The following is a 24,760-nucleotide window of genomic DNA, read 5'->3' on the forward strand; positions in this document are numbered from 1 at the left end:
CGCTCAAGAGGAAATAAGGATGAAGAGAGACAAGTCCTACAATGGAAATGAACCTATTGCTTTCTCTACACATGCTAAAAGGAGGAATGATGTTGGTCCATCTAATTCAAGGAGACAGGGGCAGGATCTAAGAAGGGATTCAAAGGAAAAGGCAAAGGAAGATGCTACAATTGCAACAAGTTCGGCCACTATGCTAGAGAGTATCCTAACAAGAAGAATCCTCTGAGATAATAATAACAATCAAAGAAACAACAGGTCTAATAACAAAGTAAAAAAGAATGCCCCTACTGCTCGAGAATGAAATAATCAACCCCCAAGAGAACAAGAAATGTCAGGTATGATGCAAATAATGTTGTAGAAAAACAAAATGAGTTATATCTTATTTCTGCTTTATCTACTGCCTCTCCTCCGGACACCTTGGATCATTGGTTAATTGATGGTGGAGCCTCAAGGCATTTCACTGGGTATAAAGAGGTTCTCTCAAATTTAGTTGAGAGGAAGACTAATCTAAATATTAGTCTTGGAGATAATGCCACATATCCCATGAAAGGAATAGGAACTCTGAACTATTAGTCTTCACTTGAACGATGCTCAATCCATACATCTACAAGAAGTCTTGTATGTGCCTGATTTGAAGAAAAACTTTGTGATGCAAGACAAAGTTTCAAAGTAGCTTTCGTTGATGTGATGGTACGTGCATGGCATAAGAACTTTAAAAATGCTTTTACTCTTGGGTTTATGGTTGATGGTTGTTATCAAGTTGGTGGAAGTCCTTTAGGAGCATTGGCAAGTGATACCTCTATTCAATGTGAGCTATGGCACCAAAGATTTGCCCACTTACAAGCCTTACCTATAGTAAGGAAGATGGTCACAGAAATGCCCGAGTTTCATATGAACCATGAAGGAGTCTGTCAAGGTTGTGCAACTGGAAAACATAAAAAGGGACATTCCCTTCTAGTGAGAACAAGACAACTGATATTCTTCAATTGATCCATTCTGACTTGCCTAGTGCCTTTCACGTAACTTCATTAGGAGGATACTCATACTATGCAATATTTGTGGATGACTTCTCCCACAAAACATGGATTTATTTCTTGAACAGGAAGGTGAAGTATTCAAATGGTTTCGTTCTTTCAAAGTGGTGGTGGAGAATTAAGCAAGAAAGAAGATCAAGACATTCAGCACTGATAATGGAACCGAATATGAATCTAATGAATTCAATGAATTTTGCACAGAGGTAGGCATTAAGAGGGAGACAATTGTTATGTATACTCCAGAGCAAAATGGAGTTGCTAAAAGAAATAATCGAACTATTATGGAAGCCACCCATGCCATGATCTGTGATCAAGGTCTACCGAAGTTTTTGTGAGGAGAAGTTGCTAACATTGTTGTATATGTTCAAAATAGGAACCTTCATCAAGCCTTGGATTTCAAGACACCCGAAAAAGTCTTCACTGGTAAGAAGCCTAATGTTTCTCATTTTAGAATCTTTGGTTGTCTTGTATATTTTGATGTGCCTAATGAGAAAAGGAACAAGTTGGAAGCTTCTACGAAGAAAGGTGTATTCATTGGATACAGTGAAAATTCAAAGGCATATAGAATTTATGTACATGATCAAAGAGAAGTAGAAGTAACTAGAGATGTTACTTTTGATGAAGACACTGCCCTTGGGAAAGCCACAGATCTCCCCATCAAGAAGGATAATGATGTTGCTGGAAAACAAGAAGAACCTTTGATGGATGAGCCTATGCCCAATGTTGATGGCCCGATGGATCCTCTTGATCCACCTCCTTGTGATCCCTCTACCTCAAAGAAAAAGAATAGTATGGCTCTGGGATACTCTTCAAGATGCAGAAAAACATTTTGCCGTAATGTTGCGAACATCGTGATCGAGATTAAATCGGCGAGGAGAAAAAATCGGGGAACAAAAAAAAAAATCTAGGAAAAATTGGCAAATACAAAAATATTCAATTTTTTAAATATCTAAAGCATCTACAACATAAAATAAATACATTGACACATAAATATGATAAAAGAACTAATATATAAGATGTGTAATATCATTTCTAGTGCTACATCACACATAACAGTGAATCATGTCCTGAATAGTAAGTCCTAACTCCTAAGTCCCAACTCAGCCTCAAAATATCAACAAAAAATATAGTAATGTATCTCATATCATGAGTCATAATGTCATATACAATGAAATGAACCAAATAACTAATACTATTGATATCCTTTGCCCCTCTTGCGAGAAAATGCAATAGCTTTCCCTTTCCCTCTAGATGTAGATGCCGATGGAGTTATCAGTGGACTCTATTGTGCTCTAGACGCTGAAGAACTAGGAGCTACAGGAGGTAGACCACGTCCTCTACTGGTGGCAGGGGTAGCTTGGGTAGGCGGTGTCACCTCCTCCTCATGTTGCTCCGCCCCCTCTACGCCTTCCACTACCTCCTGCTCTAATCAATCATCGGCAGACTCCATGAGAGGCAGCAGTGGTGTCAATCCCATCCAATGAGATGGCTTCCATATCAGGTGTCCTCTCAAGTTGCCTCACCCATAATCAAAGATTGTAATAGACGTAGACCATGTCATTAAGTCGTTGGGACTCCAACCTGTACAAAGATCATAAAATAATAATTATAAAAAAATATTATTTAATGAATTCAAAAAACTAATTGGAGATTTGGAATAATTTTAAGTTTTAAGTTTAACCCGTTGCGCTTCTTGGTGCATATTTTTTCAAATACATTCAAGTTGCGCTCGCATCCTGAGGAGCTACACGTTTGGTTGAGAATTCGAATGGCAAGCTTTTGCAGATGGGGTACTCTGGCACCATAGCTTCTCCACCATGCATCCACAACAAAATTACAAATAAGATAAACATAAGAAAAAAAATGAAATTTGAAAGTTGAAGCAAAGTATGAAGTTATGAACTTGAAGAGACAGTGAAATTTGAAACAAGCTAAAAAAAACCTAGCATTTTAGTCTTCCTATCAACCATAGCCATATCAAAGTTAAATGTGCCACCTGCCATCCTGTATATCTCCATTTCTTTGGAGATTTTCGCACGTTTTGCTGGAGATCGCACCATCCTCTAAACACAGGTGAAGAATCCATCCATGATCTCAGCGTCAAATAAGAAAATGTGGGGTTTAGGTAGATCCCTGCAGCATAAGTAGGATGATGGAGTGTGTCGTTCCATCATTCATCAATCAATTCCCATAGGAAGGGTTGTTTTTGAAACCCCTCATCTCCCTTATCATCATAGTAGGCCCGAATGGATTCTTTGGCCTTGTCCATGGCCTCATACAAATAGCCCATTGCGGGCTTGTCATTATCAACTAATCGAAAAACCTTTACCAAAGGTTTAGTGATGTTGCACACCTCCTGCACTTCCGCCCAGAAGTTTTCCTAATATGAAACTAATCTGCATATGGCATCTCCCTCTGGTTTGCGGCTAATTGTCAAAGCACGCCACTCATCTGAAAGAAACATTATCTTCACTTCCCACATAGAATTCAAGAGGGATTAAAGAGAAATGAAACTAGTGGCAAACCGTGTAATGGCGGGGCGCACCAACTCCTTGTTGTTGGTGAATATTCTCATCAAATAAAGCACAAATGCATGATTATATATAAATTTTGTAATGATTTTTGATGATTCAACAATATCTTTGAAAAAAGGAATTTTTCCTATGTCCTCCAACATCAAATCAATGCAATGTGCAACACAAAGTGTCCAAAATAAAGTAGGATGCCTCTCCATAAGCATCTTGCCAATAGCAACATAATTTGCAGCATTGTCCGTTATGACTTGGACAACATGTTCTACACCCACCTCCAAAATAAACACATCCAGCAAATCACATAATAATTTTGCATCTTTGATACATGCAGATGCATCAACAGATTTCATAAACATTGTCCCCTTGGGACAATTAACCAAGAAGTTTAAAAGGCTTCTCCCCTTTTGATCAGTCCAACCATCTGACATCATAATGCATCATGTGTGTGCCCATGATGCCCTAAACTCCTCCAATCTTTTAGTGCAGTCAACCTTTTCATCTTGAAGAATGCGGCCTCTAAAGTCATCATAAGAAGGGACTTTGTACCCTAGGCCAACACTTGCAATAGCATCAATAGCAAGCTGGAAAAATCGATTATTCCTTGTAACGTTGAAAGGAATATCACTCCAAAGAAGAAACTTGCCCAACAACTAGTCAGCTTCTTCTTTCTCCCTTATTTTAAGAATTGAAGAGATAGATGGTTGTGGTTGTAGATATTGATGCTGAAGTAGAACCAGTGCCACTTTCATATGCACCTCCTAACATTATATTCTCTGCTAGTTGATTCCTTAGATCTGACTTGGACAGTTTGGCTTGCTCTAATTCTTCCAATGATCTGAGGGCTCTTCGGATGATTTCCGGATTTGTATTTTTGCAAAGCCCTACCTCATGTCCAGGGATTTTTGCCAGGTGATACTTCAATCTATAAAACCCCCCTGTCATATGATGCCCACACAACTTGCAAGACAAGTTTGATCTATCAAACCCTCCATCAGGTTCACCAAATTCCCACAGAGGGTCCAATTTCCTTGGCATGTTTATAACTTGAACTCTTGAGTTTTAATGTAAGATGAAGTTTGAAGTTGAACCTATGGCACAAGAAGAATTGCAAGTTAAAAAAAAAAAAAAAAATTACATAAATAACACAACACATTGAATTTTTGACAACAACAACAAAAAAATTTCAACTCAATGCAACAATAATAGAAAAAATGCACATTCAAACCCAAAGAAAAATGATGCAAAAAATAGAGCACAAGAAGAAATTAAACTAATAAATTTAACAATCAAGCTTTTGCATTTTTGACCAAAATGAACCCTATCCACTTTATGCAACAAAATTGAAAAAAAAAACACAATCAAATCCACTCAAAAATCGTTGATAGTCAATGGGTTATAGAAACCCAAGCAAAAACAAAAAAAAACCAAAAAAAAGGCCAAATTTGGTGCCCATACCTGGAAACCACGGTTTGCCGAAGAAATTTGGTCCAAACACAAATTTGTCTTGCTTGGGATGCTAAAATCTTTCATTTTTCTCCTCCTCTGCCCTAGTAGTCGCCTTCTTCTCCTCCTCAACTCTCAAACAAGCCTGATGTCTGCAAAAAATGACAAATAAAAACCTAGAAATCGCTTTTAAAACGTGATGTCCAGGACCCACGCAATGTTTTCCCGTCGAATCGCGATGTTTTGGAAAAAATCACAATTTTTTCAAACAAACAAAAAAGCCTAAAAAATCGCCCGATTTAATCGGCAAGCCGAAAAAAGCGAGATTTTTTGAAAACATCGTGATGTTCGCAACACTGTTTTGCCCCTAGAGGAACATTTCAAGAAAGAAAGAAACCTAACAAATATCAAGGATACTTGCCTGCCATGAGTACTATCATTCAAATTGAACCTTGCACTTTCGAAGAAGTTATAAAGCACCAAGTCTAGAAAGATATGATGGCTGAGGAATATGAGTCAATCATGAAGAATGATGTCTGGGAAGTGGTGCCTAGACCCAAGGACAAGTCTATGGTCACTTCAAATGGATCTACAAAATTAAACATGAAGCTTATGGAAGTGCTGAAAAATATAAGGCAAGATTTGTGGCTCGTGGTTTCTCTCAAAAGGAAGGAGTGGACTATGATGAAATATTTACACCAGTTGCTCGCTACACCATTATTCAATCCATAACTGCTCTTGTTGCCAATCAAGGATGGAGCCTACATCAAATGGACATCAAGACTACATTTTTGCATGGCTCACTTAAGGGGGAAAGTCTACTTGGAACAACCTCAAGGGTTTGAAGTACAAGATAGAAGGACACATGTATGCAGATTGAAAAAAGCCCTATATGGGTTAATGCACGCCGCTAGGGCTTGGTATGATAGGATTGATAGCTATCTTATGAAGTTGGAATTTACAAGGAGCTCTATGTTGATCCAAACTTATACTTCAAGGATGAAAAGGACATGCCACTTATTTTGGTCTTGCATGTCGATGATCTATTTTTGACTAGTGCAGACCCTGTCATTTATCAATGCAAGAGAGAGTTGACTCTCAAATTTGAGATGAAGGACCTAGGACTGATGCATTACTTCCTAGGCTACGAGGTCTGGTAAAAGTCAGGTGAGATTTTCCTTTCTCAAGGGAAATACATTGTGAAGTTGTTAGAAAGATGTGGTATGGTGGAATGCAAGTTTGTGTCTACTCCAATGGAACTAAACTTCAAGAAGCCATGTGGAAGTGTTGCTGGTCCAAAACTGGCAAATCCTTCTTAATATAGACAACTTGTGGGGGCCCTAATGTTCTCGGTGAACACCGAACCGGACATATGCTTTGCTATAAATACTTTGAGTCAATTTATGGTTGGGCCTCATCATGTACATTGGGTTGCTGCAAAGCATCGTAAGATATCTTCATGGCATTATCAACTTTGGACTGAGATATACTACCAAGAATTTGAGGCTACATGGATATTTTGTAGTTGACTAGGCTAGCAGTGTGGTGGATAGAAAAAGCACATATGGATGTTGTTTTTCTTTGGGATCTGCTACAAACAAAACAAAAATCAGTTACACTAAGCCCCGCGGAGGCTGAATATATTGCAACTAGTATGGCCTGTTGTGAAGCTATTTCGTTGAAGAAGCTCTTCAATGAGCTATTTGAGCATGTGTTGGATACCACCATCATTTATTGCGATAATCAAAGTGGGATTCGTCTCTCAAAGAATCTCGTGTTCCACGACCAATCCAAACATATTGATATCAAGTACCACTTTATCTAGGATATGGTATAGCGGGGAGCAATAAGGATCCATCACATCAAGATGGATGAACAGGTTACTCACATCCTCACAAAGCTTTTGGGAAAGGCCAAGTTCTTAATCTTCAGAGAGAGACTTGGAGTCCTGGAAAGACCCTCTCATCAAGGTCCCACTTGAGTTGCACATTGAGCTTTGGGAGCTCCTGCAGGACCTAGGGTACTTCTTGGAGTTATATGAGCATATGGCGAGTCTTCCCCTGTGAAGTATATACCCAAGCATGATTAAGCACGGGTTGAGTGGTTCACCTTCCCCTGTGGATGCCCAAGCATACATCATACCCTTGAAGTTTGGGACTCTTGGGAAGTACCTCTCATCTGGCCAAAGAGTTAGGAAAAGAGGTTGGGGTTAATTAGTACTACCGATGGATGCATCAGGTACTACTGTATTCCCTATGACTAGTATGCATGATGTTCAACAACTTGATCTTTAAGGATCAAGCCTGGTAGGGGTTCTTGTCCCTTAGACATGAGGACTTGCCTCTGTCATTTTGGTGAGTGTGGTAGGGTCTTGTGACACACCCTCTTTCAATCCTTTCTTATTAATATATAATATCAATCTTCAATAGAGACGAGACAAGTTGCAAAGATGGTACATGATGAACATGATGGCATAGTCGTGGATGGACATGGTCAATTAGAATTAATCCCTAGTTGAGAGGGAGTGTTAAAGAGTGCAACTAGGGTTAATTCCCCATCCTAGAAGCCCCTCCTTTGATGGCTCTTTTCACATTTGGATTCCCCTTGATGGCATCTCCCCTCACTTGGAAAATTAGAATTTTTGCACACCTACAAATGCCTCAAAATCAAGTCGGCCCCAAGTTGCCCTTCTTCAAGTCGGCCCTATGTTGATTAAACATGTCCTTTGTGTTAATCAAGGTTGTCATTGATGTCAATATGGCAGTGTTTGTGATGGCAAATTCTTGTGATCATAATGTTTCCCATGAAGGACCCAAGGACTGGATACAACATATGGATATACAGACATAATAGAAGCAATAGACCCAAGGAGGAAACCCAAGGAGAAGCAGATCCGTGAAGTAACAAGAGCAAGAAGCCAAGGAGGAAAGCCATTGGAAGACAAGGACAAGAGCCATCAAAGAGTAGCCATCGGAAATCACAAAGAAGCCACAGGAAAGCCAAGCCAAGAGTAAGAATCTGTTACACTTTATTTAAGTGTTAAATCTCAGCAGCGTTTTTTCTTCAGTAGATCTGATCCCTTAGGAAGTAATTAAACAAGTTGTTGGGGTTACAAAGTTCATACACAAGTTATAATGTAAGGACACCAACAGTATCTCAATGAAACTGATCCAGAAATGTTCCATTGATGTAAACTAGAACAAGCATCAAATTCAAGAGGACTTAGAGAAACCATACGTTGTAGGCTTGCATGGATACACACAAAAGACAATAGTGAATGGATATTTATAAGTTCATAACACATGTTTGTGCATGTACATATACAACTATCTACTTGTAATACCCATAAGCCTCTATGTATGTGACTCTTTATAAACTCGGTTAATAACAACCCCACTCAATATCTAAACCTGAACCCATTCTAGAACCAAAAGATAACTGATTTTCATTCACCCTGTGGTTTTTTATGTTAGTTTGTGTAGCTCAAGCAGGTGTTCTAGTCTCACATTGTGCCCATGAGGCCAGGGAACACATTTTCTCCAATACCCCGAAAAGGCTTCGCAAGAAAAGGCCTTGATTAGAATTAATTAGCCAATTAGTTAATTTTTCTAAGTCTAACTTAGGGAAATAAGCTTAATTAATCAATATTGATTGGGGTAAATCAATTTTCCTCTAGAGACTTTCGGAAAAGTCACTTGATGGGGTCAAGATGATCTTAGACACCAATTGAGATTAGATCATGGTTGTTGATTTGTCAACGAGAAATTACAAGAGGAAATTGATGGGCATTTGAAGAGTAGATCAGTAAGACATCGAGACACAGAGTTGCAGTGAGAATAAGGGCGCAGAGGAAGTGCAGGGACACCAGCAATAAGGGTTTCAGTAGGAAGAACTGAGGAGTGATTGTTGGAGGAATTCTTCACGTGATTTCAGCATTCCGAGAGAAGGGAATAGAGGCCAAATTATTCTACAGAGAGACCGCACTAGCTAGTGTGAGTTTGTCAGTGCTCATTACTGGGCAGTAATTCGATTTCCAGTTGTCGGAGACATTTTCTGGAGGAGGTGCGAATAGCTCAGTCGGGTTGCAGGCAGAATAAGAAGGTGCAGGAACGATTCTCCTGAGGCAGTGTGAATTCCAAGAAGGCCATATACATTTCCATATTTTGCCAGTGCAAGTTGCAAGTAGGAGGCCGATTTGATTTACAGAAGGAAACTTTGTGTTTCTAGATCAATTTTGTCAGTGAAGATAATTTCCTGAGCTTTGCCAATGAGAGAGGCAAGCAGTTGATGTACTCTTTAATTTGAAGAATTAATATAAACCCTCATCTGCAGACTAGTTTTCCCCACATTGGGGTTTTTCCATGGACTATTGTCCAAAAATATTGGTGTCATCTATGTTGTGTGTGTGCATAATTTTCTCAGTTCCTGGGGCCATTTATTTTTTTGTGAAGTTACAGTTGTGTTTTATTCAGTATTTGCCGCAAGTTAATTGCAAAAGACAAATAATCTAAACAGATAGGCGAATACTAACCAGTAATTGCAACAGAATTTAAAATTTTCACATTTTAGGTGTCTACTAGTTATATATCGGAACATATAATAAAATGAAAGGTAACATCATTATCTGAGAAAGCAAAGTACCACAAATAGAACATTGCCCATGCACAAACTGAACAAGCATCTGGTGAAATCAATAAATAAGCAAAAAGATGAAAATCCAACTTCTTTACCTACTCAGGCAAGGCATCGTGAAGGAAAAGAACAGACTTACCAATGCCATTGTTTTTGTTGGAGGAAGGATGACTCTTTCCAAACTGCCAAACCTCCCAAACATCTGCACCAGGTCTGCTTCTGATGTACTGAAAGGCAAGTTCTTTATAAGTAATACATGATTGCTTCTCTTTGTTTTTTCTAATTTTCCAGAAGCAAGGTCTTCCAGAATTTCTATGTTCACTCCTTCACTACTTAAAGCTTTTTTGGTTTCAGCAATGATATGTGTTTCCCCCAAGGCCATGCGGACAGCAAGATCATCAGCTTCTGGATTTAATAGATCACTTTTGCTAACCCCATACTTCCTTGCAACATTCTCTGCTATCTGCAAAACAAGAAGAAGAACAAAGTAGTTAAACCTGTCCAAAAGAGCAGAGAATTGTTGCATATTGACAAGAAACGTTAACCAAAGCATCATGGTTAATGTATCCCTTATTAGCCATAATCGAGCTACTGCAGTGATATATTTTTGTGTGTAAAGGCAGTTGAGCAAAAATTACAAGATAGAAAAAACAATCAAAAAGCTACATGCATTGCTTACTTTGATATGAGAACACAAACAGAAAAGGGAATACATGCACAAATAATACAGAATAAAAGAGGAAAATGAACTGTACACACATTTTGTACACTGTATATGTCATTATATTCATAAAGCACAGAGTCCAAAAATGGATTGTAATTAGTCAATGGCGTCATCAATGGGATGTCAGTGTTGGAGTGGTTTAAGTAATTAGCAGGATTATGTATACAATATATCTCCCCAAGTCAGAAGTTGCATATTGTAATAAACAATTAATGCAATGCCATTTTCACCTACTATATCTCACCATATCCTCCCTTCATAGAGAAAACTGTCCCGAATTTCTGCTAGGTGAGGCAAAGTCTGCACAAAAGCAGACAGTGACCAGTGTTATCAGAAACAGCTGGGTCAACTCAACTTGGCCATGTCTAGCCAGTTTTGGACCAAAACCAATCCAAACGAATAGTTTCCTCAATCACTCCATGCTCAACCACTTCTCAATGCCACTGTTTGGAAAATTTGGACTGAAGAGATCGGCACCTTGCAGTTTGTTGCTCGAGTTGATAAGAAGCTAACTTGGAGCTGACTTTGGAGGGGATACACTCCATGTTTGCTGTCTACCCATTTGCAGAGGATATTTTTGAGAATTCAGCCTAATCTTGATGAATTATGAGTCATGACTCATGACATGGCATGTAGTATGTACTCATTAAATTATGGTTTGATGAGTTTTGTACTTTGGGGGCCACTGAGAGCCTCAATGTTTACATATTCCATATCAGTACCATAATTTTCTGTATCTTAGAACTAATCTCTTAACTATCTCGATGTAAAACTCTATTTGCACCCTTATATGCAATATAAATCAAAAAACTTTATTTGGTGTCCGGTGTAATATTCCCTATTTGCACCCTTACTTGCAATATAAATCAAAAAACTTTGTTTGGTGTCTAAGTGTTGTTTCTAAACTACTTAATCCTTTCATTTTCTCTGAATTTTGTATATGTTATAAGTTTATAACCAAGGATTAAGATATGAAGGTGAATATATGCCAGCCATATAAAGAAACTTTAGGTTACTGAATGGAACATGAACTCATAAAATATGATTCTGCAAACAAGCAGCTTCTAAAAAATATATAGACATGACTAGCCCGATGTTTGAAAGCAATAAGTCTAAACACATACCGTGTCAGGATGCATGAATAGAGAATTCCATGCTCTTGTATCACCACTGGCTTCCGAAACCTTCTTCTGATCTTCCCTTTTTTGTTTAAATGTGTTCATTCCTGCTGCTGCAGTGCCTTTAGTTCTGGTAAACTAACCAACATAAGTAATCCCAACCATGCAGTCATTCCAGCCTTTGTTTCAAATCCAACGATAAACAAAAGATTGAACTCTATGGTTTCTTATATCAATTTTACATATGTATAAGTTGCACAATGTCTGATCCTGAAAATATTTAGCGAGTAACATCTTAAATATGGCAAGTGGTTGAACCTCTCAATCCTTCTCTTCAAGTTTAAGGTCAAATAAATAATTCTTGCACACTTCAAAATTTAGTTGCAAATTGTATGTAGAAAAAAACAGATCATGCGGGAAAGAGCTTACAGTAGTTTTTCAGGAGCAGGAGGTGGTTGTTTGGAAGGCATAACATGGAGCAATCTCCCTTGAAATATTGACTTGTCTAGCTCCTCAAGTGCCCTGCAGAAAAACATAAAGCAGAATGAAAAATGGATAGTAGCATAAGGAACTAGCATCATCCAGATATTGGATAAAACGCTGCCAAGGCCTTAAATCTGGAATTTCTAATAGTTAAGGACCAAGGTGAAAAAAAATCAATATCTAAGCAGTTGAAATGAGAACGATACACTAAAAGAGTAATGATGAAAACAGGAAGCAATATGAATCATTTACTGTAATTAAATTATAGTATCAGCAGAATTCAAAAATGAAATAAAATAAACCATGCTCAGACCAAAAGAAAAGCAAGCAGAATAAATGTACGAGAACGCACATAGACCCATTGAGAAGAATAGCAAACAAGCACCCAAGAAAATAATTTCTTGCCACCTACTCTACGGTTTGTAAAAATTTAACAGAATGAAAAAGTTATCATAACATAGAGAACTTGCAAGTGGTGGGTCATCTATGACCCCAATGGACAAACAGAAATAGAGTATGCATGGGTTCTAGGGAATGCAACAAAAAATGAGCCAGAGGCACTAGCAGTTTTCCAGGTCCTAGTCATGTCAAATGAGAAAAGCCTGAACCAATGACACTAATAGGGGATTCTTTGACTGTCATTCAATCAATGTTTCAACAAAACCCTCTTAGAAACGTCAGATTATGTCGCAAAAAATTACTTATTTTAAGTTCTGAGATCTCTAACTAGAAAGAATGATGCCTCAGCCAATCTAGGAATGAGTTTGAGCAGAGGTTAAATTAAAATAAATGGGGAGGAATCATCCTTAATACCCTCCTTTAAAATGGTCATCAAGTATGGAAGTAAGATCACACAACAACAAGGGGTGGCAGGCACAGAGGGGATCACTCTCAATCCCAAAGGAAAACAAGAAATAAGTTATGCATGGAGAATAGGCAAGGCCAAGAATAACCAAGCCAAGGCATTGGTATTGTTCCAAGGACTATCAATTCTCAAGAACAGAAGGATAAAGCAATTAATTGTGGCAAGGGATTCTTTAGTAATAACTAATTAGACATATATACAACCAATCGACTCCACAAGATATCCAATTGGGATTTCTAGTCAAAAGGATTTGAGGCCTAGGGAAGAGTTCTTCCATAATCTGAGATCACCCAATGCCTCAGTCAATAGAAAAGTAAATGAAGCAGTTCACATAGTTGTTGAAAAGGTAAGCATAAATAGGATGGGCTTATACTCATCTACTTCCCATCATAATTATCAATCTATCCTTAGTTCACTGTTTGATGGACCTAAGCATTACAGACAAGTGGTGAGGGGTGAAAGTGGTGAAAAGATGGCCATTAAAGCCCCCTCATTACTTTGGTCTCACTCTTATCTTCACACCTGAGGTAGCATTTATCAATACAATAAGGATGGGATGGCTTCCTGCATGTGGGTTAAAGTCCTCGAATTCACGGACATTCCTTCTTATCACCAATCTGTTGCTTCTTGTTGAGAGAGGGCAGACAAGTCCTGGAAGGAATAGCCCAAGTGTCTAGTATTTGGCTTTTGATTGGACCTCAGCTAGTGGGCAACAGTTGGAAGGCGGATTGAAAAACTCGACCCAACAAACAATACCTGTGCGAGAATACAAACCTACGAAGAGGAATAAGGAGGTGTAATTGAAATGTCGGTGCAATTCATGACTCTCTCTCCCTATATGTTCATAAATGAGAAGGGTGAAGAAAGAACTAGGAAAACATGCACTCATTAGAAACCCATCTCATGCACAGGCAGATTGTAGGCACAAATTTACGAGTGGAATCTCTCGGGAGAAAGGAAAGACAATTTGAAATATTTATGGAGAACAATAACCAGCGTTATGAAGAGTTGGCAGAGACGGTGGACATGGTCCAAGGGAAGGTTGTCAAGCCAGAAAAATAGGGGCATTCTAAGGTTGGGTGACAGAGATCTATGGAATTCATTTGACAACATACCAGTCAAATAGATAGTGATATGCATAGGTTAGTAAGGCTAGCACATCCTATAGGAAGTGATTTTGAATTTCTGTGAATGTTTGAAGAACTTATGATAGACCTCATCTATATATTTTGTGTTATCTTGGAAGTTGGTTCAGCCACAGCCAATTTTTAATGCAAATCATACTGATTTCTTTATTACCAAAAAAAAGTCGCATAATAACAAGCCTTTCATAAAGCAAGATTGAAAATATGGAGAGTTCAGGCACCCACAATGCTCATTAATCCATTCCATTCTGCCATGGCCATGCGAGCTTATGAGTAGTACGATGGGTAATTTACTAATTAGAACCTTGTGTGTGGGTTTATAGTTCTATTGGTTCTGGAATGGCTTCAAGCCATTGATTATGCCCCTCTTCGTGGCCACCATGGAAACGGCAGTGAACCAAAGTGCTCTGGTTAGAGAAGAATTTGTTGGGTTATTTTGGGTATCTTGGTCTAGAACTCAGCGACCTCCAATGGACATGAGCCACTGTCACTATAGACACAAATGTTCATTTTTTGTGTGAACTATGGGAGATTCAACAAGATCTCAAGAAGAGTAAGCATCAGGTCATCAAGGGCCAGTGCAACAAGATGAATTCAAAATCCAGTGGACCTGTTGGCAAGAAGATTGTAACAGAAAAATGAAGGCAAACAAGACAGTAAAAGATGAATGCACATTGCACAATGTGTTATCACTTGAAACTGTACAGTTCCAAGGTAACTAGAAATAGTACATTGTCACCAGATAATATTTCCCTGCACTTAGGTTTGTGCTTGCTAACCACAACGGGTAATCCCTCGATGACCTTAGGAGTCAAACTATGATGCAAGAAATGATTAGTACACAAATCAAAATTGTAGCCCGCTGCCCTAACAAATCTGTGCACAAATTTTTAAAAACAGCAATTGATAAATGATATGAGAATCAGAAGAATGCACAAAAAATGATGCAATATTTGTTTCTGACTGAAGTGACAAAACCAAATGCAATTACGATTATGAAAAATGCACCAATAAAGCAGCAAAACAGAATTTACAGCAAGCAGTAATTTCCCTTGAGGCCGAAATGGAATGGAAACATGTTGGAAAATGTAACTAGGTTCAGTCTTCATAAATGTATTTGAGTCGCAATGAAATGTATTTATCAAAAAGAATGAAGAAAAAAATTTATTATTATTATTATCACTTATTAAAACATGGGTTTCATGCTTGGGTCATCATGTTTTAGGTCAAAGTCCCCCATTGAGGACTTCTAGGAAGTATTCTGAGTCATTAGAGTCATTGTCCATTTAAAGAAACCCTTCTTGGGCTTTTGAATCATGTAAAAAGAATTAATATTGAGTCAAATAGGCTATTTGTCCCCTCCACACCAAGTCGGCCTCAAACTGGGTAATTTGACCTCACCAAAAGCCTATATATTGGAGCAGTTTGAATTCATTTGTAGCATTTACTCTATCTCTCACAAGTTCGATATCCAAAAGAAAGAGCTAGAAAAGTGCGAAGTAAGAAAGGAAGGCAAAAGGAGTCCGAAGTTGGAGAAAGAGGAAGAAAAGGAGAAAATCAAAATTTTGGGCTATCTATCTCTCTCTCAGGTGGATTTCTCTAGGAGATCGAAGTCTCTCTTGTCAGGTTGAAGTTGCTGCTGCTGCCATTTGCTGGGTCGAAGCTGCTACTGCAAGTTGTTGCTACTAGGTCGAAGATGCTATTGAAGGGTTATCATCTACAAGAAGGAAGAAAGGGCTGACTTGGTGTGGAGGAAGTTTGGGTCTAGGTCAAGAGTCTTGGATTATCTCAAAGAAGTTATTTAAGGAAGAGTTGTTCATTGGGGTTTCCCCTAGATAGGGGTTTTACCTTTTGCCCTGACTGTCTGCCTATATCTGGTGTCTTTGTGCTATTGTTTTGGTAATTGCTTGATGAACTAAAAGATAAAAAAAGAACATGAAGATAAAAGAATCACAAGTAATTATCTAGTTAAGAAAAAATTTCTGTCTTTCTGATTTTCTAACAAAACATAGGCTAAAAATTAATTTAAGGCCACGCACATAACCCAATGCAACTATATGACCGCAAGCCTACTGATTTAAATGCAAAAACAAAAATTACGGTGATAATTTACGGATGTCCTAATAAATATAATGCTGCTGTTTTTGGTATTTTTGAATGTTTTTTATGTTTAAATGCACAGAAACAGAGAAAAAGCGTAATAAAGGTGAAGTTACAGCAAGCTAATCTTGCTGAATTTTATCGAAAACAGTATTAAAATAACCTAGATGCCTACTTAGATATGCCGAAGATGCATAGTGTTCAATGTTTGATGCAAAAATTCATTTTAAATGAGAGATCAAGAACATAATATTCAGTAAACCGGTACCTTTTATGGAGTCAAAAGAAAATGAAAAGATTACAAGTGAATAGGGTGGAAGACAATCAGAAGCATATCACTAAAACCTTAGTAAGATCAAAGATTAAGCACCGATGAAAGCCTAAGAAAATATTGGTCGCAATTGAAAATCTGTCTTTATTATCAAAAGTAGTTGGTAGAACAAAGTTCTAACAAATTTGGACAACACATGTCATGGTACAAATCAACTCTGCTGAATGGGACAGTACTAGTCATAATACAGCACAACCAATCCACCATCACAGGTAGTCCATGCTAGTAGTTGATCTCAATCTCTCTAAGAGGAATAAGCACAAAAGAAGGGATAGAAGAAAGCACGAAGATCTTACACAAGAAAATCAAAACCTTCTCTTTGCTCGTTACAATATATAGAACTAGCATGACAAAAGTACGAAGATGAGAAAGGTTAAGATAGAACACTTGAGGGAATTAAAAATAGTAATCTCCAAATATAGCACTCACTTTTTGAGTGAAAATAGCATGAGTATAAAGAAAGTACCCTTTGGTTATTACAACCAAATAAGTGCTCTTCTTTGGTTATTTATATACATAGAGATGTTGCAATGCCCTGGTAAGGCAATTGGCTCCCTTAATGACCTCTTTTTCTCACTTACCATGCCTCCAAGGACCCCAATTCCTACCGTCTAATTGTCCTAATGATCAGTTAGTGAAATTATTGTAGCCAACACAAGGGCTACACATACCGAGGTTATTATGATTAACTAGATGGTTAATCGAGGTTTCTTTTTGGACCTTTCCCTCCCTTTCGCCAAAGTTTTAAGAAGATGTTACTAAGGAATGAGATTCACTGAACAGTGAATATCCCTAAGATAGATGTATACAATGGATGTATGACAAGGCATTCCAATCAAAGTAGTTGGGATTAAAGTGCAAAAAATTAAGTTACAATGCCTACAACATTGAATGTGACCTATAATCAATAGGTTGCAACAATGGACACTTGTCTACAACAAAAATTATTAAATGTTAATTGCCACTGTGTTTTGTAACTTATCCTTACGTGTTGAGTCGTGTTATTATAGCAGTATATTTATATTATCCCTGCTCCTCTTAAACCAGTTGGCATGCCTTTAAAGTTTAACCCCATACCAACTTATTATAAATTATTGATGTATCATTGATCAAATATTATCATGCAACTAGATTTAAAGTGCTTCTCGTTTATACATTAAATTGCAATCTTTCTTGTGTAATTTATTTTAAGCTTTTAATATCTTGTTTATCTTCTTAAAACGTTCTTGTGTGCATTGCTAAAAAACCCCAATGTAGTTGTAAAATTAGTGTGCATGTCATAAAAAAAATTGTGTTGCCAATTATACTGGAGGGAGGCAATCGTTTCACCATATGCTAGTGAATTAAGAATACTAAAGTAAATGATTCATTTATAATCTACACAATGGCATACGTAGAAAATAAAAATAAAAAAATATCAACCCATTCTGCATAATAGGCATTGTCTAACCCTTTTGCGTTTTGGCCTTTTGGGCCGAATCGAGGGATACAATTTTGGGCAAGATTGTGATCTTTCGTTGTATAAAATGTGTTTTTGAATGCATAAATGGATTCAGCAGCCTTCAAAACCCTAGGGCACAATTTGAATGCATAAATGGATTCAGCAACCTTCAAAACCCTAGGGCACTTTAATTGTGCAAACTACATAGCTCAAACTTGAGATCCTAACAAATCCCAGCCGGATTTCAAGCATTGACAGGAAAATATGCCCAGGAAAAAAGATAAAATGTAGAAGAGTTAGACTACAGCATGCTCAATACATATATTTGTGAGGATACACCTGTCAACTTGCTTGCTAGGAATGTTGGACACCTAATCCTCTATGGGTTGGCGTGGAATGTGAACAACCACCGGAGTCCAAGAGACCACTTGGAATATGAATCCAAGGGTCACATCAATGTACTATAAATGTATATCATGTCAATAATATATGCAATTCATTGTTCTATCATTTACATGACTTTTCACATCCCATGTGAGTTTGACATGGTATCAGAGCAGGCGATCTCCTACCCTACTCATATCTGAACCACTATTTTTGTGGCCAACTCCACCGTCAGTCATGCCTCCCTGGACTAATACCTTTCTAGTGAGCCTACAACCTTTGTCAGTCCCGCTGCATTTATGCTTGTCTTACCACTCTACCCCTTTCATTACTATGCGCCTCTTACACAGAAACGCTCCTTCCCTCGGGAATATCAACGCCATTCTCGTTGCCATCCACTTTGCCATTCTGTTGAGCATAGTAACGCCTCCCATATGTAACGCCAACCCGATTCAGTACTCCAGTCCTCTGCATTCATTTATTGTGCAACTCGTCAATTTTTCCTCTCAAAGACTTTGAAACCTATTTTAGGTTGTCTTGTCATTAAAAAAAATGTCCTTTGTTCGCTCTTGAAGTCGTCTCCTACGATGATACTGTTCTTTGTAATTGCTAAATCGATCAATCTTGGAACGAAGGCGTTTTGAGGACTGTTGTTTATGAAGGGAACGTTCTCCTAAACATAAGCCAAGCCGTACAGAGTCAATGACGAGATTTCGGACTCATTTCTTTCCAGAGAAGCAAGCAGGATTTCCTTTGTGTCATTTAAACCCACGATAACATCGTTGTATCGTTCAGTATTAATAGTCCACAGTACGACTACCTTGTCCACCTTTGTTTGCGCTACCCTAGCTCCACAAACTCTCAAATGCCCTTCCATTTTTCTACCCTAGCTCAACGTTGCCTCTTCCATTGCACTTGTGTTTCTCCTGTGTGTGCCCACTCGGACAACTCGTAAAATTTTATTCAATAAAATGTTGCTCTCAGTATTCCTTTTGACGAAGAATGGGGTTGCCTTTGGTGTCTAAACCCATGCACACTTCTATTGCTAAGGGTGAGGCACATGAGGATTTGGTTGCCCTTGGATTACGAGAGATTGGAGCGACTATAGTATGAGGTCTCACTTTCAAATAACTGGAGCTACAATCAAGTCATTATGAGGATATTCCGCAAACACCAGCGCTGGAGATACGTCTCAGTGTGTCACTCCTCCCCCATTGCTGGCACACCTAGTGAGACACGAACTCGACGTGAACATGCAACATTCTTTGAAGAGATAGACCAAAGTGGAATTATTTCCATAGAAAGTAGAAAATTGATAGCATTCGTATCATCCACCTTCACAAGTGTGGCAATCACTCCAAGGTTGGTAAGTCATAGGTGTTCAAATGGTCATGTCTTTCTAACAGTGTTTAGAAAGGATATAGATATAAAGGTATTTGCATTGAAGATTGCAGGTGGTATTGTTGAAGATCGCTCTATCTGATGAATTATATTTGTGTTCAATAATTGACGTTGTATTGAGTTGACACTGAAACTGTGAATGAAGCATTTGTGCATTGAATGTTGCTTATGTGTACAGTGGTCAAAAGATTGAGTTGAACCGGTTGTGGCAGTTGAAGATTGGAATCCTGACTTGGCCTTCTCCTGGAGGGATGATGAGGTGTCACGCCACCATTGACAAGAAAAAGGTAATCAGGTAAAGTTGGAGATGTGAAGCGTGTGGCAATGATGTCCAAATGCATTTCTGTGAAACTTTAGTGTGAGTAATTCTGCACAGTCATCAAGGAGAGTCATTAATGAAAATAATCCAGCCAACTTTGTCATCCTTGGTAAAATATCCGAAGCGAGGCACCGTAGGCCCAGCAACGAGAGGTATTGGGAGAAGTGAGCTTTGATCAAGAGGTATTGGGCAAAGTGAGCTTTGATCGACATGTTATCTTGGATAAAAGAGTAGCCTATAATTGTTGAAAGAGCACTTGCAGCGATTATTCTCTAGTTATCATCGTTGCTCATTCATCAAAATTTATATGCAAAATTCTATTTGCTGAATTGGCTCATTTATTACAGACTTAGGTGGAGCCTTACTAAAGCTACCCTTGGAATGATATTCACAACTGAGATATTATGGAAGATTTTATTTCCCTACTATATCAGTCTTTTCCCAATATAATCTTGTGGGTTTTATAATGTGGGTTCATATGGTGTGTTGATCCCTTTATACCATTCATGCACATTGAATCCTCTATAGATTTTGGTCTTTCAATCACATTCACAGTATCTGAAAGATTATTTATTCTCAACAAAACGAATAGCATTTTTAATATCAATTTCTCTTCTTTTTGATGTGCTGAGTGTACAAGTGGGTATTTTCCCTCATCATTTATTGAGTCTTTATTTTAAAAAAATAAAATGGCCAAACTTGGTGAAGTATTAGAGTTCTTGAAAATTCTAATACACTCTATTGTTCATGATACTGTAGAAATCAGCAAGGACATTACTTCCGATATTAAAACCTATCTGCAAAATGCACAAGAAAAGATCGAGTTTTTGCAACTTGAATCTCAGCTTCAATAAGAAGAATTACAGCAAGGGAGTCATCATTCTAAACCTGTTTCTGTTCAGAACATTGAGAAAGACTCCCATAAGCAGCAAATCAATCTAGTACCCAATAAAGGAGTTGTTGTACATGCAGATGCAGAAATTCAGCCTGCACTTCCCAAGTCGGTCATCAGACCTTGGGAAGAGCTTGTCCATAACAAGCATAGAACATGTCTTGGATATGATAAGGAGGTTTTCTTTCACATTCCAGATTACTCAAAGCCCATCCAATTTCAGAGTGTTGGAATTCTTCGTGACAGTTCACCTTCAGCTGTTCCAGATTCTGCTCCTCTTCCACAACAACAACAACAGATTGTGAAATGCCAACATTGTGAAAGAGTTGGCCATGTGAAAGATCATTGTTTTGATCTTCATCCATGCAAGCATTGTGGTCAGCATACTCATTCTTCGCACAGATGATTCAAAAACAAGCTTCCGGCAAGAACAAAGATTCGTCATGGATGGATCGCTTCTTGGCAATGGGCATCAACAGTCAAGAATATATTTTAGTCCTATGTCAAAACTTGTTCTAGAGTATTGAACAGTCTTGCAGTTGAGTTTTCTCCATCATCTCACCTTGTATCTAACACGGGGGAAGTGATGTTCATCTACAAGCTTCAAAGCCACATCAAGCGAGCCTGACCACAACCTGCCATGCCAGATTCAGAGTTGTAGCCAGAGACAAAGATGCCCCTGAGCATGCCATCGATTGGTGATCAACCTTAAACCATCTATGTGGGGTTGAGACATCTCTTCAAAGAATTGGGGACACTTCCTCTAGCATAAGACTTCAGCTTCTTGCCAGTTTTAGAAGAGTTCCATGAATTGCATTAAGCATTCCAGAGTTGGTGGTCATCCTTAAACCATCGTAAGTTGAACACCTCCCTGTTTCAGGTTGAAGGTCTCCCTCTCCAAATCATTAGGGACACTTCCTCTAGCAGAAGACTTCACCTTCTTGCCAGCTTTGGAAGAGTTCCGGAAACTGCACTAAGGGTTCCAGTGTTGGTGGTCATCCTTAAACCACCCCCTTATACCAACATTTCAAAGAGCACATTCAGCCTAGTGCTGCCATGCATGTTTTTGCACATTTTGTATTATAGCTCTCTTCTTGGACTCATACATAACCCTTCAGATTAAGGGGGGAATGTTGGATACCTAATCCTCTATGGGTTGGTGTGGATGTGAACAGCAACCGGAGTCCAAGAAACCACTTGAAATATGAATCCAAGGGTCACATAAATGTACTATAAATGCATATCATGTCAATAATATATGCAATTCACTATTCTATCATTTACATGATTGTTCACATCCCATGTGAGTTTCACAGGTTGCACATACATGCATGCACTTTCTAAACCCTATTTCGGGAGACGGTTTTTAAAATGTCATATGTCGCTTCATATTTATCCCCAAAAAAGGAACCCCCTATGTAAACATCCGCTCAACAAACCCTACATGAAATACAGATTTTGGAAAAATAAATGGCCACGTTGCATTAAAAGCTTACTCTATAATATGAAAGAATTCAAGAATAACATAATTTGCCAGAGTTCTATAATAATATGTGTGTAGCTCATTAATAGAACAACATTTAACATGAGATGTAGCCACGACGAATATGATCATTCTAGACAATAAAATCATCACAACAAACAGGACAGAAACTGAACTTGAAATATAGCTAGAAAGCCCACTCTTAAAAACAAAATTACCATGTTCAATTTTAAAACCACTGAAGTGAGAAAGCAAAGTGAGAACTTATTAATAGCTAATCCACTTGGGAGAATTTACACACTGAGAAAATGGACCTGTGAAGGTAATTGTTGTTTCCTCTAATGCCCGGGTTCAAATCCCAATTTGTGGCATGATTGTTCTTTGCCAGCCAATTGTTGTTCAAATATTGACTTGGCCTTGAACCCTGAAGAATCTGGTTTGCCATAGGTACCATCCTTGGAATGAGGGGAAGTGCCCGGTGGGTTTCTCCGGGAAATGCATTACACGAAGAAAAAAAAAGCAAGGGGAGTAAGGCTAAAAATAAAAAAATTCTCTAGTTGAACAACTACTATTTAGGTGTGCTTTTCTCAGCCATCATAAGAGAAAAGGCCCTGTTTCAGCTCCTATAGCTTAGGAGATCTTTGAGATGCACAGGCTTCATCTATGTCATTACTGTTCCTCAATTAGCTCTCTCTTATTCACGTTGAACAGTTTCCATTTTCATTTCCGGGAAAACAGGAAACAACAGAACCATTATTACCTTTTCCCCCAGCCAAACACTATTTCTTTTACTCAGCTGAAATTGATAATTTAAAAAAAAATAGAGGCCCCCTCCATGGAGCTCCTCGGTAAGCAGGGATTAACCATATGGCATGCAGTCATGTGCATTGCATCAAACATTTTGCAGGGAAAATAAACAGCTTGCTCGTGTGGCTTAGATTAACATAATAAAATGACAAAAAAATCAACTTTCACAAAGTTTGACTATGCAGTGAGGTTACCTTGCAGCAGATTCTGGAAGCATGTAAAGCACATAAGCATAGCCTTTTGAGCTCTTTGTCAACCTATCAAGAACAAGATGTACTTCCGAAATCTCACCATATTGGCTGAATAATTCAACCAAGTCTTCTTCACTGCACATTTTGACAAGGGTAAAATGTTCCGCAAAGAACTTAGTAAAAGTAGAACGCTACAAGGTAAAACGATAAAGAACAGATCAACATATTTATCATAAATCGTTTGTACTCGTTAGTAGGATATACCTTGTAGTAAAAGGTAAGTTTCTAACAAAGAGGCGTCCTGTTTCAAAGGCACTTTCTTCATCAGGGTTTTCTATGGTAGATGCCCCACCATGATCAAGCATTTGATCTTTTGTAGCTCCAAATATTTCATTTATATTGGTAGCTTCAGATCCATAGGCATTGCTACCATCATCCATGTTAGAGTCTTTGAGTTCAACAGCAGGCACAACCTCATGATGCTGATGCATACATTCAGTAAAATCGGGAAACTCTTGCTCGTTAAATTTGTTATCTTCCTCAGTTTCATCTGCAGACTTATCTTGACCACTCTGATCTTCAATTTCATCTGCAGATTCCTCTTCCTCACTCTCGGCCTTATCATCCCAACACTGCTTAATTCTGCTTTTAAAGTAGTCCATATCTTATACTGTCTCGTCTTTAGCTAGATTATTGGACTCATCTACTTCTGGAGTTCTAATAGCTCCATCAAGTGGTTCAATCAAAATATTTTCATTTTCCATTGAATCCTCTCCTTCAAAATCGCTGTCACTTTCATCTTCAAACCTCACATGTACACGTGTTAACTTCTCTGAACTTTTACCCTTTCCGACTGGTAGCTTTCTTAGGACTCCATCAACTATCTCAACATCTACCTTTTTGTTCCCTTTTCCTGTCTGACTATCAACCCGTTTGAGTTTAGAACTGTTATCATTACTAGGACCCAAAACAGTATCGTTGGCCCACAATTTTGTCTTGCTTCTGGGTTGCATAACTTGAAGAAACTCTTGAAATAGAGGATCATCCTTATCAATAATTGACGATTTAGGGTTCTCTTTAGGGTCTTCATTTTTGTTTTATTTTGGAAAGGCAGAATCCCTATCATTAATACTTTTCTTAGTGTCTTCTTCCTTTTTCTGAGAATGACGGCTCCAAGGACGTGGAATGTTTGAATCTCCGATTTTAAAAGCAACCTGTTTACAATGTTCATCCATTTTCAGCATCAACTATAAGAAATTAATTAACCATAGTGCATTTTACAGTTGCACAACTTAGCTATTCAACTATTCAGTTGTATAACTTAATCTATTCAACTGTCGCTGCAGCTTAGCCGAACGAAACTGCTTGTGACTAGTGTTTAACTCCTATTGAAAATGGTAGCTTATGGTGCCTGAAGTGTTTGAGCTCTGGAG

At 38.2% G+C, this 24,760-nt stretch overlaps 1 protein-coding gene across 1 annotated transcript in view; it reads right to left on the reverse strand.

Moving 5' to 3' along the window:
* LOC149226995 (uncharacterized) overlaps positions 1-24,470 on the reverse strand; it is a 199,413-nt gene extending 174,943 nt beyond the window's left edge. Inside the window, exons 1-5 of the mRNA XM_089380374.1 lie at positions 23,592-24,470; positions 23,331-23,462; positions 11,915-12,007; positions 11,492-11,615; positions 9,783-10,106 (exon numbers count right to left, since the gene is read on the reverse strand). Coding sequence (XP_089236500.1) covers positions 9,783-10,106; positions 11,492-11,615; positions 11,915-12,007; positions 23,331-23,462; positions 23,592-23,989 — 1,071 coding nt within the window. The 5' untranslated portion in view covers positions 23,990-24,470. The remainder of the gene's footprint in view (positions 1-9,782; positions 10,107-11,491; positions 11,616-11,914; positions 12,008-23,330; positions 23,463-23,591) is intronic.
* Between the last annotated feature and the right edge of the window lie 290 nt (positions 24,471-24,760).

Source organism: Pinus tabuliformis, chromosome J (genome assembly GCF_031772625.1).
Source record: "Pinus tabuliformis cultivar Carrire ecotype Pingquan chromosome J, CPIR1, whole genome shotgun sequence".
In the NCBI taxonomy this organism is placed as follows: domain Eukaryota; kingdom Viridiplantae; phylum Streptophyta; class Pinopsida; order Pinales; family Pinaceae; genus Pinus; species Pinus tabuliformis.